This window comes from Hypanus sabinus, chromosome 25 (assembly GCF_030144855.1).
Source record: "Hypanus sabinus isolate sHypSab1 chromosome 25, sHypSab1.hap1, whole genome shotgun sequence".
Taxonomy (NCBI): Eukaryota; Metazoa; Chordata; class Chondrichthyes; order Myliobatiformes; family Dasyatidae; genus Hypanus; species Hypanus sabinus.
In genome coordinates this window covers 1,442,820-1,459,228 of record NC_082730.1, presented here as the reverse complement: position 1 = coordinate 1,459,228, position 16,409 = coordinate 1,442,820, and the positions used below count along the sequence as shown (strand labels likewise).

At 47.5% G+C, this 16,409-nt stretch overlaps 1 protein-coding gene across 2 annotated transcripts; it reads left to right on the top strand.

Annotated features, from left to right (window-relative positions):
- Nucleotides 1-3,512: 3,512 nt before the first annotated feature.
- Nucleotides 3,513-15,392, top strand: LOC132380925 (CD276 antigen-like). Of its 2 annotated transcripts, none has more exons than XM_059949887.1 (4): nucleotides 3,513-3,824; nucleotides 6,442-6,780; nucleotides 8,161-8,529; nucleotides 13,670-15,392. In XM_059949887.1, the coding sequence occupies exons 1-4, from the start codon at nucleotides 3,641-3,643 to the stop codon at nucleotides 13,873-13,875; spliced, it is 1,098 nt and encodes a 365-aa protein (XP_059805870.1). In that variant the 5' UTR covers nucleotides 3,513-3,640; the 3' UTR covers nucleotides 13,876-15,392. The 2 variants fall into 2 exon arrangements, with proteins under 2 accessions (XP_059805870.1, XP_059805871.1); XM_059949888.1 differs by having other exon boundaries at nucleotides 13,742-15,390.
- The last annotated feature ends 1,017 nt before the right edge of the window (nucleotides 15,393-16,409 follow it).

The following is a 16,409-nucleotide window of genomic DNA, read 5'->3' as shown; positions in this document are numbered from 1 at the left end:
TGATAGGTCCCTTTGTGGCCTCCCTCACTGGTCTCTTCTTGCACGGTCACTCAGTTTTTGAGGACGGCCTGCTCTAGGCAGATTTACAACTGTGCCATATTCTTTCCATTTCTTGATGATTGACTTAACTGTACTCCAAGGGATATTCAGTGACTTGAAAATTTTGTTGTATCCATCTCCTGACTTGTACTTTTCAATAACCTTTTTGTGGAGTTGTTTGGAGTATTCCTTTGTCTTCATGGTGTAGTTTTTATCAAGAGTGTTTCTACTGTGATCATCTGAAGCACCTTGACTGTACACAAGGCTCTAAAAACAGTTCTCCATTTAACTAATTACGTGACTTCTAAAACCAGTTGGCTGCACCAGTGATTATTAGAATCAGAATCAGGTTTATTATCACCGGCAGGTGACGTGAAATTTGTTAACTTAGCAGCAGCAGTTCCATGCAATACATAATTGAGCAGAGAGAGAGAGAGAGAGAGAAAATAATAATAATAAATTAAATAAATAAATCAGTAAATCAATTACATATATTGAATAGATTTTTAAAAATGTGCAAAAACAGAAATACTGTATATTAAAAAAGTGAGGTAGTGTCCAAGGGTTCAAGGTCCATTCAGGAACCGGATGGCAGAGGGGAAGAAGCTGTTCCTGAATCGCTGAGTGTGTGCCTTCAGGCTACTGTACCTCCTACCTGATGGTAACAGTGAAAGGGGCATGCCCTGGGTGATGGAAGTCCTTAATAATATCGCTGCCTTTCTGAGACACTGCTCACTAAAGATGTCCTGGGTACTTTGTAGGCTAGTGCCCAAGATGGAGCTGACTAGATTTACAACCTTCTGCAGCTTCTTTCGGTGCAGTAGCCCCTCCATACCAGACAGTGATGCAGCCTGTCAGAATGCTCTCCACAGTACAACTATAGAAGTTTTTGAGTGTATTTGTTGACATGCCAAATCTCTTCAAACTCCTAATAAAGTATAGCCACTGTCTTGCCTTCTTTATGACTACATCCATGTGTTGGGACCAGGTTAGATCCTCAGAGATCTTGACACCCAGGTACTTGAAGCTGCTCACTCTCTCCACTTCTGATCCCTCTGTGAGCTGTGTCAAATTAAAGGGGGGGGGCAGGGTGAATAATTATACAATCGATTATTTTGTTTTTTATTTGTAATTAATTTGGATTACTTTATAGAGATTTGTTTTCACCTTGACATGGAAGTTTTTTTCTTTTGCTCAGTGTCAAAAAGCCAAATTAAATCCACTGCGACTGAATGTTGTAAAACAATAAAACATGAAAACTTCCAAGGGAAATGAATACCTTTTATAGGTGCAGTATTGATACAAACAGAATCATAGAAACCCTACAGCACAATACAGGCCCTTGTGCCGAACATGTCCTGACCTTTGATCTGAATGAATGAATGATCTTTATTGTCATTATACATAGATACAATGAAACTCTGTTTGGCTTCCTCTCAGACAATTAAATAAAGCAGTACAGTAGATAAAAACAAGACAGTAATAGAAAAACAGTATTAAATAGATAAGTAGCAGAAAATAAGTTGCAGCAGCACCAGAATATCACAGTAATGCACAAAGTGCCATTAGTGCAAGTATTTAGTCCTTGTGTGTACATGTGTGTGCTCACAGTTTCAGTCATTGTTCTGTGGGAGTGGTGTGATGGAGGCCACAGCTCTGGGGTAGAAGCTATTCCTCAGTCTATTTGTTCTGGCTTTTAGTGTCCTGAACCTTTTGCTGGATGGTAGCAGGTCAAACAGGGAGTGGCCGCGGTGTGTGGTGTCTCTGGTTATGCTGATTGCTTTCCTCCTGACAATTCGCTGGAATAGATGGTGTCCAGTCCTGGGAGCTCCATCCTGACAATTCCCTGGGCCGCCTTCACCACGTGATGCAGGTCTTGTCACTCAGCGGCTGTGCAGCTGGCACACCACACGGTGGCGCTGTTGGTCAGGATGGTTTCAATTGTGCTTCTGCAGAAGTTAAGCAACAGCTTTTGTGGGAGTTCGTCCTGTTTCAGCTTTCTGAGGAAGAAGAGTCTTTGTTGTGCCTTTTTTTACAAGCAGCGAGGTGTTGGTGGTCCATGTCAGCTGTTTTGACAACATATAACCACATAACAACTACAGCACAGAAACAGGCCATCTCGGCCTTTCTAGTCCATGCTGAACACTTACTCTCACCTAGTCCCACTGGCCCACACTCAGCCCATAACCCTCCATTCCTTTCTTGTCCATATACCGATCCAATTTTACTTTAAATTACAATACCGAACCTGCCTCTACCACTTCTAATTATAACTCCAAGGAACTTTACGTTTTCCACATTTTCCACTACCTCTCCATCTATATGGAGAGGGGTGTGTACTCTGTCCTTTGATCTCCTAAAGTCAATGATCATTTCTTTTGTTTTAGAAGTATTAAGGACCAGGTTGTTGTCTTTACACCAATCCCTCAGATGATCCACCTCGAGCCTGTTGGATTCCACTGTGGCATCGTCCGCAAATTTAATTATGGAGTTGGAGGTGTGGATGGGGGTGCAGTCATGTGTGAAGCATGGGTAGAGCATAGGGCTCAGCACACAGCCCTGTTTTTAAGATGAGGGTGTTGGAGTTGTGCTTACCAACTCTGATTTGCTGTGGATGGTCTGTGGGAAAGTCCATGACCCATGAGCACAGGGAGGAACCAAGGCCAAGATTGTTCAGATTGCTGACCAGTTCATGGGAGATGACTGTGTTAAATGCAGAACCAAAGTCCACAAATAACATCCTCACATAGGTGTTCGGTTCCTCTAAGTGAGTCAGAGCAATATGGAGGGCTGTTGTGATTGCATCCTCTGTGGAGCGGTTTTCCCGGTAGGCAAACTGGTGTTTGTCCAGATCAGGTGGGATTGTAGCCTTAACGTGTGAGAGCACAAGTCACTCAAAGCACTTCACAGCAATGGGTGTCAGCGCTAAAGGGCGATAGTCTTTCAGGCAGTAATGAATGTACAGGAACCCTAATGAAAATGTAGATGAGTATGTTCAAAGATGATGAAAAGATTAGCGGTGTTGTGGATAGTGTAGAAGACTGGCAAAGGATAGAGAGCAGGGTACAGATCAGTTGTAGACATGCATGGCAAAATGGCAGATGGTGTTTAACCCAGCCAAATGTGAAGTCTTGCCAACTGTTAATAAACTGTACCTTCCTCTGGCCCGTTACTAAGGAATCCAGGAACTAATGCTGCCTTACAGGAACAGGTGTAACACGTTGTGATTGACACTGTTAACCTTCAGTACCTCTCTGGGAGAAGATATCGCTCCTTGTCTTCCACGCCGTGACTCTCTGTCTGTCTTCCTCTCTTCTCCTTCAGTCTTCATGCTTCCTTTATTCCACGCTCTTCTTTCTCTCTCTCTTCCCCCACCTTTTCCCTTTCTCCCTCCTACACCTTTGCTTGCCAACATACCCATTCCTTTTGTAAATCACTTTGTCCATATCACACCTGTCTCCTGAACTGTTTGTCTCTTCCTGTGTTTTCTCTGTCTCTCCCTCCCCCCCTCTGTCTCGCTCTCTCTCTCCCTCCCCTCCCCTCCCCTTCTCATTCCTGCCCGCTCTCCTGCAGACTTGCTGAAACCACAACAGACGTCTGAATGCGAAGGTGTGCTCGACACAAAGGTCACCAACTGCAACGTGAGGCAGAGAGGAGGGATAGAAGGAGTGAGAGAGAGGTGGACGTCACTGGAATGTCCAGACGGTGCGACAGAAAGCCCGCAATGTTGAACGGCCAAAGAACTGGAGGAATGTTGCTGGTGTTTCTGCACTTGTTCTCCCCAGGTAAAGGGGGCACGGGGGCAGGGGATGGTACTGAGTGCAGTGGGCATTGAGGGGAGAGTGGGATTACATTGGGTTGTGCAGGGAGTGAACAGAGAGTCAGATGACATTGTTGTTGACTGAACAAATTGAGAACAAACTTTGGCCCAGCCCACCTGTGCCAGCTTCCAGAACTGAGTACAGTTTGTCCTGTTTAGCCCTTATCTCTAAAATGTTATCTTTAAACCTGTGTCCTCTAGTTTTTGACATGCCTACCTTGGGAAAAAGACTGTGACCAATCACTTTATGAGGTCACCCCTCAGCTTCCTTCACTCGAAGGAAAACTGTGCCAGCCGGTCCAGTCTCCATAACTCCAGCCCTCCAGTCCTTGCAACGCCTTTGTGAACCTTTTCTTCATCTTTCCAGCGTAATGATACCCTGTCGCTCGGCAAACAGAACAGTACACAACATTTCAAGGGTGGTCTCCACCCTGTACAGCTGTAACTTAACATCCCAGCTCTTATATTCAGTGCCCTGACCACTGAAGTCCAGTGTGCTGTACTGCAAACTCACTACCGTCTACCTGTCTTAGCAGGATGCACCTATACCCCGAGGCTGTCTTCCACAACAGAGCCCTACAAAAGATTCACCTCACACTTGTCTGAGCTAAATTCCATCTGGCATTCCCTTCCCACTTTCTCAGTGAAACTGAATTTAGGAGCCGAGAGGTAATGTTGCAATGCAGCTATATAGGACCCTGGTCAGACCCCACTTGGAGTACTGTGCTCAGTTCTGGTCGCCTCGCTACAGGAAGGATGTGGAAGCCATAGAAAGGGTGCAGAGGAGATTTACAAGGATGTTGCCTGGATTGGGGAGCATGCCTTATGAGAGTAGATTGAGTGAACTCAGCCTTTTCTCTTTGGAGCGACGGAGTATGAGAGGTGAACTGAACGAGTTGTAGAAGAGACATTGATCATGTGGATAGTCAGAGGCTTTTTCCCAGGGCTCAAATGGCTGCCACAAGAGGGCACAGTTTTTAAGGTGCTGGGGAGTAGGTACAGAGGAGATGTCAGGGGTAAGTTTTCTAGCATTTGACAAGGTACCACGAGGTAGATTTATTCAGAAAATCAGAAGGCATGGGATCCAGGGAGGTTTGGCCAGGTGGAATCAGAATTGGCTTGCCTGCAGAAGGCAGAGGGTTGTGGTGGAGGGAGTACATTCAGATTGGAGGGTTGTGACTAGTGGTGTCTCACAAAGATCTGTTCTGGGACCTCTACTTTTCGTGATTTTTATTAACGACCTGGATGTGGGGGTAGAAGGGTGGGTCGGCAAGTTTGCAGATGACACAAAGTTTGGTGGTGGTGTAGATAGTGTAGAGGATTGTCGAAGATTGCAGAGAGACATTGATAGGATGCAGAAGTGGGCTGAGAATGGAGTTCAACTCGGAGAAGTGTGAGGTGGTACACTTTGGAAGGACAAACTCCAAGGCAGAATACAAAGTAAATGGCAGGATACTCGGTAGTGTGGAGGAGCAGAGAGATCTGGGGGTACATGTCCACAGGTCCCTGAAAGTTGCCTCACAGGTATATAGGGTAGTTAAGAAAGCTTATGGGGTGTTAGCTTTCATAAGTCGAAGGATAGAGTTTAAGAGTTGCGATGTAATGATGCAGCTCTATAAAACTCTGGTTAGGCCACACTTGGAGTACTGTGTCCAGTTCTGGTTGCCTCAGTATAGGAAGGATGTGGAAGCATTGGAAAGGATACAGAGGAGATTTACCAGCATGCTGCCTGGTTTAGAGAGTATGGATTATGATCAGAGATTAAGGGAGCTAGGGCTTCTCTCTTTGGAGAGAAGGAGGATGAGAGGAGACATGATAGAGGTGTACAAGATATTAAGAGAAATAGATAGAATTGGTAGCCAGCACCTCTTCCCCAGGGCACCACTGCTCAGTACAAGAGGACATGGCTTTAAGGTAAGGGGGAGGGAAGTTCAAGGGGGATATTAGAGGAAGGTTTTTTACTCAGAGAGTGGTTGGTGTGTGGAATGCACTGCCTGAGTCAGTGGTGGAGGCAGATACACTAGTGAAGTTTAACAGACTACTAGGCAGGTATATGGAGGAATTTAAGGTGTGGGGTTATATGAGAGGCAGGATTTGAGGGTCAGCACAACATTGTGGGCCGAAGGGCCTGTAATGTGCTGTACTATTCTATGTTCTATGTACTCTGTGAGTGGTGAGTGCGTGGAATGGGCAACCGACAATGGTGGTGGAGGCGGATATGATAGGGTCTTTTAAAAGACTTTTAAATAGGTACATGGAGCTTAGTAAAATAGAGGGCTGTGGGTAAGCATGTTCAGCACAACTTTGTGGGCCGAAGGGCCTGTATTGTGCTGTAGGTTTTCTATGTTTCTATAATCTAGATGCTGTGTAACCTTGGCCAACCTTCTTCACTATCCACCTCATCACCAGTTCTGGTATGTCCTGTAAACATCTGATTCACACTGGGACCAGCTGGGGTATGAAAGGGTATGGTTCTGATTGGATGGGGTGCTGGGGTATTGAGAGACTGTTGCTCTCAGTGCAACTTCACCCAGTCGATGCTTTCAGTGGAAGCTCCTGGGCTAAATCTCTCTTGTTTCCAGTGGTGCTGGACTCACCTATCGTCGCCAGGATTGGTGATGACCCCCTCCTGATTTGCCATTTCAATCGACCATGGTCCCGGGAACTTGGGGGCATCCAGTGGAGTCTGCAAAGACCTGACGGAGTCCTCCTGGCGTACATCTACCATCAGGGCTCAGCGGCCGCCCAGTTCCAAGACAAGCAGTTCCAGGGCAGGGCCACTGTGAATGAGTCGCTGCTGGGGCAGGGGGACGCGTCACTGAGGCTGCAGAACGTCACAGTTCATGATAATGGCACCTATATGTGCGTTCTTCACACCCCAGAGTGGAAGGAGGTGAAAGAGCAGCTCCTCATCGTTACAGGTGGGTGAAGGAGATACCCCAACCCAGGGTAGAGAGAGTGAGGAGGAGGCTCTGAGGGAGAGCAGAGAGACTGAGAGCAATGACTGCTGGGAGCTTGTGATGGAGAGGGTGTCTGTGGGCTGTGGGAGGGGATTCGATGGGTGGGGAGTGTCTGTGGGGAATTCGATGGGTGGGGGAGTGTCTGTGGGGAATTCGATGGGTGGGGGAGTGTCTGTGGGCTGTGGGGGGATTCGATGCGTGGGGAGTGTCTGTGGGGAATTCGATGGGTGGGGAGTGTCTGTGGGGAATTCGATGGGTGGGGGAGTGTCTGTGGGCTGTGGGGGGATTCGATGCGTGGGGAGTGTCTGTGGGGGGTTCGATGGGTGGGGAGTGTCTGGGGAATTCGATGGGTGGGGAGTGTCTGTGGGCTGTGGGGGGATTCGATGGGTGGGGAGTGTCTGTGCGGAATTTGATGGGTGGGGGAGTGTCTGTGGGCTGTGGGGGGATTCGATGGGTGGGGAGTGTCTGTGCGGAATTCGATGGGTGGGGGAGTGTCTGTGGGCTGTGGGGGGATTTGATGTGTGGGAGGGTGTCTGTGGGGAATTCGATGGGTGGGGAGTGTCTGTGGGGAATTCGATGGGTGGGGGAGTGTCTGTGGGCTGTGGGGGGATTCGATGGGTGGGGAGTGCCTGTGGGGAATTCGATGGGTGGGGGAGTGTCTGTGGGCTGTGGGGGGATTTGATGTGTGGGAGGGTGTCTGTGGGGAATTTGATGGGTTGGGGGTGTCTGTGGGCTGTGAGGGGGATTCGGTAGGTGTGGGAGTGTCTGGGAGGAGATTCGGTGGATGGGGTGTGTCTGTGGCCTGTAGGGGTGGGATTCTATGGGTGGGGGACGGGGGGAGAGTGTCTGTGGGTTGTGGGGGGGGATTTATAGACAGGGAGAGTGTCTGTGGAGGGGATTCAGTGGATGGGGTGTGCCTGTGGGCTGTGGGAGGAAATTTGATGGGTGGGGAGTCTGTGGACTGTGGGGGTGGTGTAGGCTGTGGGAGGGGATACAATGGATGGGGAGTGTCTGTGGGCAATGGGGGGGATTCATAGACAGGGAGAGTGTCTGTGGGAGGGCACTCATAGGCAGCTGTGTCTGGGATGTGGGAGGGGATTCAGTGGGTGGGGAGAGTTGGTGACAGGGCAGGGAATGAGTCTATGGGCTGTGGGGAAGGATTCTTTGACAGATGAAGAGATGTGGTGATGGGTGGGGGATACAGTTGACGGGAAGGGTGAGGGTTGGTGATAGGACAGATGAAGAAACCAACAATGTCCTCTTGTCTCCCTCCCACCCACACTCCAACTACAACCTGTCCCCCACCCACCCTCCTTCCCGAACCACAACCCACCCCCCCAGCTCCCTACAGCCAGCCCCATGTGAGCTGCTCACCCGTGGGTGGGGATGGAGCGGAGGATGAGGGGAAGGTGCAGCTGGACTGTGTGTCCCGGGGGGGGTTTCCCCTGGCACATCTGCAGTGGGTCTGGAGCAATGGCACCGAATACAGGAGCGAGTTGCAGAACGCGAGCATGGCACAGGCACCCGATGGCACGTACCAACTATGCAGCAGGCTGGAGGCCACCATGTCCTGGGATTTCGACCTGTACTGTGTGGTCACCGACTCCTGGCTGAACCAATCCCACAGCAGCTATGCCAACTGCCCGCAGCACAACACCCGGGGCACCGAGAGTACGCCTCACAGCCCAGGGCACTGCCCACACCTCAATAGTACGTGACATCCCACCTCAGCACCCTGCTACCAACCAACCTTAGCAGCCCACCTGAATAACTACCCCATTCCCCTCTCCATCTCTCTGAACACCATCTCCATCCCTGTCTCTGTAACCCTCTTCTGGTCCACATACACCTCTGAGTCTCTGTAACCCCCTCCAGTTCCCACACCCCTCTCTGTCTCTGTAAACCCCCTCTGGCCCCTACACCCCTCTCTGTCTCTGTAAACCCCTCCAATCCCTACACCCCTCCCTGTCTCTGTAAACCCCTCCAATCCCTACACCCCTCCCTGTCTCTGTAAACCCCTCCAATCCCTACACCCCTCCGTCTCTGTAACACCCTCCAATCCCTACACCCCTCCCTGTCTCTGTAAACCCCTCCAATCCCTACACCCCTCCCTGTCTCTGTAAACCCCTCCAATCCCTACACCCCTCCTTCTCTGTAACCCCGTCCAGGCTCTACACCCCTCCTCGTCTCTTTAACCCCTCTGATCACTACACCCCACTTTGTCTCTGTAACCCTCCCCCTCCCCCGCAGCCCCTTCCACTCTGTCACAACCCTCGTCTACTTCCATCCCTCTTCTACCTACCTATCTTGCCTCTCTCTGACTCCCTCGATGGCTATCCTCTGTCAATATCCTCACCTGATGAGAGCTGTAGACCTGAAACGATGGCTTTCCGTTTCCCCCGACCTGCTGAGTTCCTCCAACACTTGTTTAATTCTTTAGAGGTAGTACTGAATAGGTGATTCCAGCCCTTCGAACTGCAGTAGCAGCAACCCCTGATTTAACCCTAACCTAATCACAGGATAATTTACAATGACCAATTACTACCATAAGACCGTGAGATATAGGAGCAGAACTAGGCCATTTGGTCCATCGAGTCTGCTCAGCCACTTCATCATGGCTGATCCAATTTTTCTCTCGTCTTCAATGTCCTGCCTTCTCCCCGTATCCTACATGTCCTGACTAATCAAGAATCTATCAAACTCTGTGTTAATACACCCAATGACCTGGCCTCCACAGCCACCTGTGGCAACAAATTCTACAGATTCACCACTCTCTGGCTAAAGAAATTTCTCCTTATCTTCATTCTAAAAGAATGTCCCTCTAGAATGAAGGTATGTCCTCTGATCATAGATTCTCCCACCATAGCAAACATCCTCTCCATATCCACTCTATCGAGCCTTTCAACATTTGACAGGTTTCAATGAGATATCCCCTCACTCTTCTGAATATCAGTTAGTAGAGACCAGATACATCAAACGCTCCTGCTATAATGAGCTTTGCAAACCCGGAATCATTTCCGTGAACTTCCTTTGAACCCTCTCCAATGTCAGTGCATCCTTTCTTAGGTAAAGGGCCCAGAATTACTCACAGTACTCCAAGTGAGGCCTCATTAATTCTTTATGAAGCCTCAACATTACATTCTTGCTTCTACATTCTAGTTCTCTCAAACTGAATGCTGACATTGCATTTGCCTTCCTCACCACAGACTCAACCTGCAAGTTAAGCTTTAGGGAATCCTGGACGAGGACTTCCAGGTCCCTTTGTGCCTCCGATTTCTGAATTTACCTCCTATTTAGAAAATAGTCTATACTTCTTTTCTTCTACCAAAGTGCATGACCATACACTTCCTAACACTGTATTCCATCTGCCATTTCTTTGCCCACTCTCCTAATCTGTCTACATCCTTCTGTAGCATCACTGTTTCCTCAACATTACCTACCCCTCCACTTATCTTCATATCATCCACAAAACCATCAATTCCGTCATCCAAATCATTGACGTATAATGTAAATAGAAGCGGCCCCTGTGGAACACCCCTAGCCACGGGCGGCCAATCAGAAAAGGCTCTATTTATACCCACTCTTTGCCTCCTGCCAATCAGCAATGCCTTATCCATGCTAGAATCTTCCCTGTTATACCATGGGCCCACAGCTTGTTAAGCCGCCTCATGTGTGGCACCTTGTCAAGGGCCTTCTGAAAGTCCAAGTACGCAATATTGACAGATTCTCCTTTATCTATTCAGCTTGTTATTTCTTCAAAGAATTCCAACAGATTTGTCAGGCAATATTTTCCCTTGAGGAAACAATGCTAACTATGGCCTCTTTTATCATGTCCCACCCAGTAACCGGAAACCACATCCTTAACAAGCGACTCCAACATCTTCCCAACCACTGAGGTCAGAGTAACCGGCCTATAATTTTCTTTCTTCTGCCTTTCTTCCTTCTTGAAGATTGGAGTGATATTTACAATTTTCCAGTGTTCGGGTACCATGCCAGAAACCATTGATTCTTGAAAGATCATTACTAATGCCTCCAGTACCTCTTCAGCCGCCTCTTTCTGAACCATTGGGAGCAGGCCACCTGGAACAGGTGACTTATCTACCTTCAAACCTTTCAGCTACCCAAGCACCTTCTCCCTTGGAACTACAACTTCCCTCACTTCTGTCCCCTGGCTCTCTCAAACTTTTGGCATATTGCTAGTGTCTTCCATAGTGAAGACTGATGTAAGATAATTATTCAGTTCATCTGCCATTTCCTTGTCCCCCATTCCTACTTCACAAGAATCATATTCCACCAGTCCAATATCTACTCTCGCCTCTTTATACTTTATAAACTTTTGATATCCTCTATATTATTATCGACTAGCTTGCCTACATATTTCATCTTTTCCTTCTTTATGACTTTTTTAGTTGCCTTCTGTTGGTTTCTAAAAGCTTCCCAGACTTCCAAGTTCTGGCTTCCCTTGTCAGCCATGGTTGTGTAATCCTGCCCTCAAAACGCTGCTTCTTTGGGATGTATCTGCATGTGCTTTCTGACTTGCTCCCAGTAACTCCTGCCACTGCTGCTATCTCTACTAGTGTTGCCTTCTAATCAGTCCTGGTCAGCTCTTCTCTCATGAAATTCCCTTTACTCCACGGTAATACTGACGCATCTAACTTTAACTTCTCCCTCGAAGAATGTAGGGTGAATTTGAACATATTATGATCACTGTCCCTTCAGGGATCCTTTACCTTAATCTCTCTAATCAGCTCTGGTTCTTTGAACAACACCCGTTCCAGAATAGCTGATCCTCTAGTAGGCTCAACAATGAGCTGCACTAAAACGTCATCTTATAGGCATTCTACAAATTCTCCCTCTTGGGATCCAGCACTTACCTGATTTTCCCAGTCTACCTGCATATTGAAATCCCTCATGACTGTTATAACATTGCCTGTCCGACACGCATCTTCTATCTCCCTTTGTAATGTGTAGCCCACTTGCTGGCTGCTGTTCAGAGGTCTGTATGTAACACCCATCAGGGGTCTTGTTTAACCCTTGCAGTTTCTTAGCTCTACCCACAATGATTCTACATCTTCCAATCCTATGTCACCTTGTACTAATGATTTGATTTAATCTTTTACCACCTGAGCCATGCCACCCCATCAGCCTTCCTGCCGGTCCTTTTGATACAATTTGTATCCTTGGATGTTACGCTCACAGCTATGATCTTCTTTCAGCCACAATTCAGTAATGCCCAAAGCATCATACGTTTCAAACTCTAACTCTGCTACTAGTTCATCTACCTTATACTGCATGTGCTCAGATATAACGCCTTCAGTCCTGTATTCATCACCCTTTTTGATTTTCTCCCCTTTTACATTGTAATTCATCTCATTGACTGTAATTATGGCCCATCAGCAGCCTGTCTTTGCGAGTACTTTCACTACACACTGCACTTAATTGAGTACCAACTGTCTTGTCCTGAGCCCTATCACTCCAGTTCCCATCTCCCTACCAATTAGTCCCCCTCAGGTTCAGGGGTAACCTCTCCACTTTGTACAGATTATACCTTCCCCAGACGAGAACCCAAATCCATAAATCTGAACCCCTGCCCCCTGCATCAGTTCCTCAGCCACACATTCACCTGCCTAATCATCCTATTCTTACCCTCACTGGCACGTGGCACAGACAGCAATCCAGAAACTACTGCCCTGGAGGTCATGTTTCTCCCTAAAATCTCTCTTCAGTACTTCGCCTTGTCTACCTATGTCATTGGTGCCAATATGTACCAAGTCATGTTCAACCTCTTACTTTGGAAATCTGTGGACCTGATCAGAGACATCCCTGACCATGGAATCCAGGAGGCAGCGTACCATTTGGGTGTGTGAATCGCGCCCACAGAGTCTCATCTCTGTTCCTCTGGCTATGGAATGTCCTATCACCACCACAACCCTCTGATTTGAGCCACAGTGAGTGACTCAGTGCCAGAGACCCAGTCACTGCAGCAGGTCAACCCCCTCAACAATATCTAAAGTGGTATACTTATTACTGAGAATGGCCACAACGTTACTCTGCACTGGCAGCCCAGTTCCCTTCCTTTTCCTGACAGTCACCCAGTTATCTGCCTCCTAAAGCCTGGGGTGTCTACCTCCCTGCAGCTCCTATCAGTCACTTCCTCAGGCTCCTGTATGAACTGAAGGTCATCGAGCAACAGCTCTAGTTCCTCTACCTGTTCTCTGGATAGCTGAGGTGCAGATGGGGTTTTCCAGGAGGCTGGAGGTCTCCCAGAATTCCCACATCTCACACAAAGAACAAACCACAGGCCATGAGGCCATTCTCACCGTAATAACTGTGTCCTGGGGCCATTCTCACAATTAACTATCCTGGGGCCATTCTCACCACACTAACTGTGCGCTGGATACATTCTCACTGAATTAACTATCCTGGATCCATTCTCACTGCAGTAACTGTCCTAGATCCATTCTCACTGACTAACTGTGCCCAGGGACCATTCTCACTGCAGTAACTTTGCCCTGGGGCCATTCTCACTGGCTAACTATCATGGGGCCATTTTCACTGCAGTAACTGTGCTGCTGGGGCCATTTTCACTGCAGTAACTGTGCCCTGGGGCCATTCTCACTGGCTAACTGTGCCCTGGGGCCATTCTCACTGGCTAACTATCATGGGGCCATTTTCACTGCAGTAACTGTGTTGCTGGGGCCATTCTCACTGACTAACTGTGCCCTAACAGAAGAGGGTTAAAAAATAAAGAAGAAAAAGAAACTTACCAGATACTCACTCACTGACTGTCTACCCCTCCTCTCCCCCCTCACTGACTCTTTACCTTCCTCCCTCTCCCTGACTTCTCTAGCCTCCTCCCTCTCCCTGCCCCCTCCCACTCTCTCTCTCCTTCTCCCCACCTCCCTCCCTCCCTCTGTTACAGGCTCCCAGCTTCCCTGTGCAGAGCATGAGCGAGTCGGACTGTTACTGTTTGCCTCCGTCCTGTTGCTGTTCTTGCTGTCGGTTTTGCTGTGGATGTGTTGCTGTGGATGTACCGCAGGGCGAGACCCTCCTTGAGCCAAAGGAAAGCAGGAAGCCCTGCTGGTCCCGGGGGAAACTGAGAGGCTAGTCCCATCCACACCAACGCACGAGGGACTGAGGCTGGGCAAGGGAGCACCTGCTGACTTCCCCTCCAGGGAGTGGGCCAGAGCAGAAGGGACAGTACAGATGATGCCTACACTGAGCGAGACCACTCAACCTGTCCAAACTGCTACTCAAGCACAGGCGGCCACCAGCCGCTCCTGATCCTGATAAGCAAGCCCATTACCACTACATCGACTCAGGCCTTGCAGGCCCAGGGAATGAAAACCAGGTTTATTATCACAGATATGTTATGAAACTTGTCAATTTGCAGCACAAGTTACAAATTAAATGAATAAAGACAAAGGCAAAGGTAAAGAATAAAGTGAGGGTGGTGTTCATGGGTTCATCCACGGTCCTGAGATCTGATGGTGGAGGGGAAGAAGCTGTTCCTGAAACTTCTGGTTGAAGATGTCGCTGGTAAAGCCCAGCCATTACTTACAGGCACCATACAAAACAAAGAAAGCAACTGAACGCTTTTCCTGTAAGAATTTATGGTAAACAATGAAGAGGCAAGTGAAAGCAAGGCTGAGTCAAGGGTCGATGAGTGGGTGTGAAGCACTCGAGATGAGGTCGAGGCAAAGTATGGCCGAGCAGAGTGAAGTAAAATTGGAACAGAGGAGAGGCAGTCGCAAGGCCCGTCCACCTAAAACAGAGGGAGGTTTGATCAATTTAGGTGCCAGGCTAATTTAGAAAAGTCGGTTTCAGGCTGAAATGTGACAGTGGGGTCCAGAGCGTATCAATGCGACAGGGCCCGGCCTGGGCTCCAGTGCAAAGAACGGTGCGATGTCTGGATGATTTAAATGCTGGGCTTGATCGATTGGAGTGGCTGGGTGTCCGCACCAGAGGCAAGGGTCAGGCCAGATCTGCTGGCTGCTACGTGACATTTATTTGGCTCTGAGCACTGAGGCTGAGGCTGTGCATGGCCTGCTCAAGGATTTACGTCTATGGACTCACTTTCGTTCTGAAGGTTGTTTGCTTATTTCCATCGCTTGCACGATGTTTTTCTCTCTCTGCACCTTGGTTGTTTGACTGTTTTTTAAATGGGTTCTTTTGTGTTTCTTTGTTTTGTAGCTGCCTGTGAGGAGATGGAAGTTGTATATTGTATACGTACATCAGTAATAAGTGGACTTTGAACGTTGAGTGTGTGTCTTCAGGCTCCTGTTATCCATCTGTTATCTTGTTATCCTGTTATCTTGTGCTTTTCAATAACCCTTTTGTGGAGTTGTTTGGAGTATTCCTTTGTCTTCATGGTGTAGTTTTTATCAAGAGTGTTTCTACTGTGATCATCTGAAGCACCTTGACTGCACACAAGGCTCTAAAAACAGTTCTCCATTTAACTAATTACGTGACTTCTAAAACCAGTTGGCTGCACCAGTGATTATTAGAATCAGAATCAGGTTTATTATCACTGGCACGTGACATCAAATTGGTTAACTTAGCAGCAGCGGTTCAGTGCAATACGTTATCTAGCAGAGAGAGAGAGAAAAAATAATAATAATAAATAAAATAAATAAACAAGTTAATCAATTACATATATTGAATAGATTTTTTAAAATGTGCAAAAACAGAAATACTGTATATTAAAAAAGTGAGGTAGTGTCCAAGGGTTCAAGGTCCATTTAGGAATCAGATGGCAGAGGGGAAGAAGCTGTTCCTGAATCGCTGAGTGTGTGCCTTCAGGCTACTGTACCTCCTACCTGATGGTAACAGTGAAAGGGGCATGCCCTGGGTGATGGAAGTCCTTAATAATATCGCTGCCTTTCTGAGACACTGTTCACTAAAGATGTCCTGGGTACTTTGTAGGCTAGTGCCCAAGATGGAGCTGACTAAATTTACAACCTTCTGCAGCTTCTTTCGGTGCAGTAGCCCCTCCATACCAGACAGTGATGCAGCCTGTCAGAATGCTCTCCACAGTACAACTATAGAAGTTTTTGAGTGTATTTGTTGACATGCCAAATCTCTTCAAACTCCTAATAAAGTATAGCCACTGTCTTGCCTTCTTTATGACTACATCCATGTGTTGGGACCAGGTTAGATCCTCAGAGGTCTTGACACCCAGTTACTTGAAGCTGCTCACTCTCTCCACTTCTGATCCCTCTATGAGCTGTGTCAAATTAAAGGGAGGGGGCAGGGTGAATAATTATACAATCGATTATTTTGTTTTTTATTTGTAATTAATTTGGATTACTTTATAGAGATTTGTTTTCACCTTGACATGGAAGTTTTTTTCTTTTGCTCAGTGTCAAAAAGCCAAATTAAATCCACTGCGACTGAATGTTGTAAAACAATAAAACATGAAAACTTCCAAGGGAAATGAATACCTTTTATAGGTGCAGTATTGATACAAACAGAATCATAGAAACCCTACAGCACAATACAGGCCCTTGTGCCGAACATGTCCTGACCTTTGATCTGAATGAATGAATGATCTTTATTGTCATTATACATAGATACAATGAAACTCTGTT

Bases quoted from the DNA above. Each gene is read 5' to 3' on its own strand.
- LOC132380925 (XM_059949887.1), top strand. From the start codon at position 3,641: ATGCGAAGGTGTGCTCGACACAAAGGTCACCAACTGCAACGTGAGGCA. The intron at 6,781-8,160 runs GTGGGTGAAGGA...CCACCCCCCCAG, and splicing joins GCAGCTCCTCATCGTTACAG to CTCCCTACAGCCAGCCCCAT. The intron at 8,530-13,669 runs GTACGTGACATC...TGACTTCTCTAG, and splicing joins GCACTGCCCACACCTCAATA to CCTCCTCCCTCTCCCTGCCC.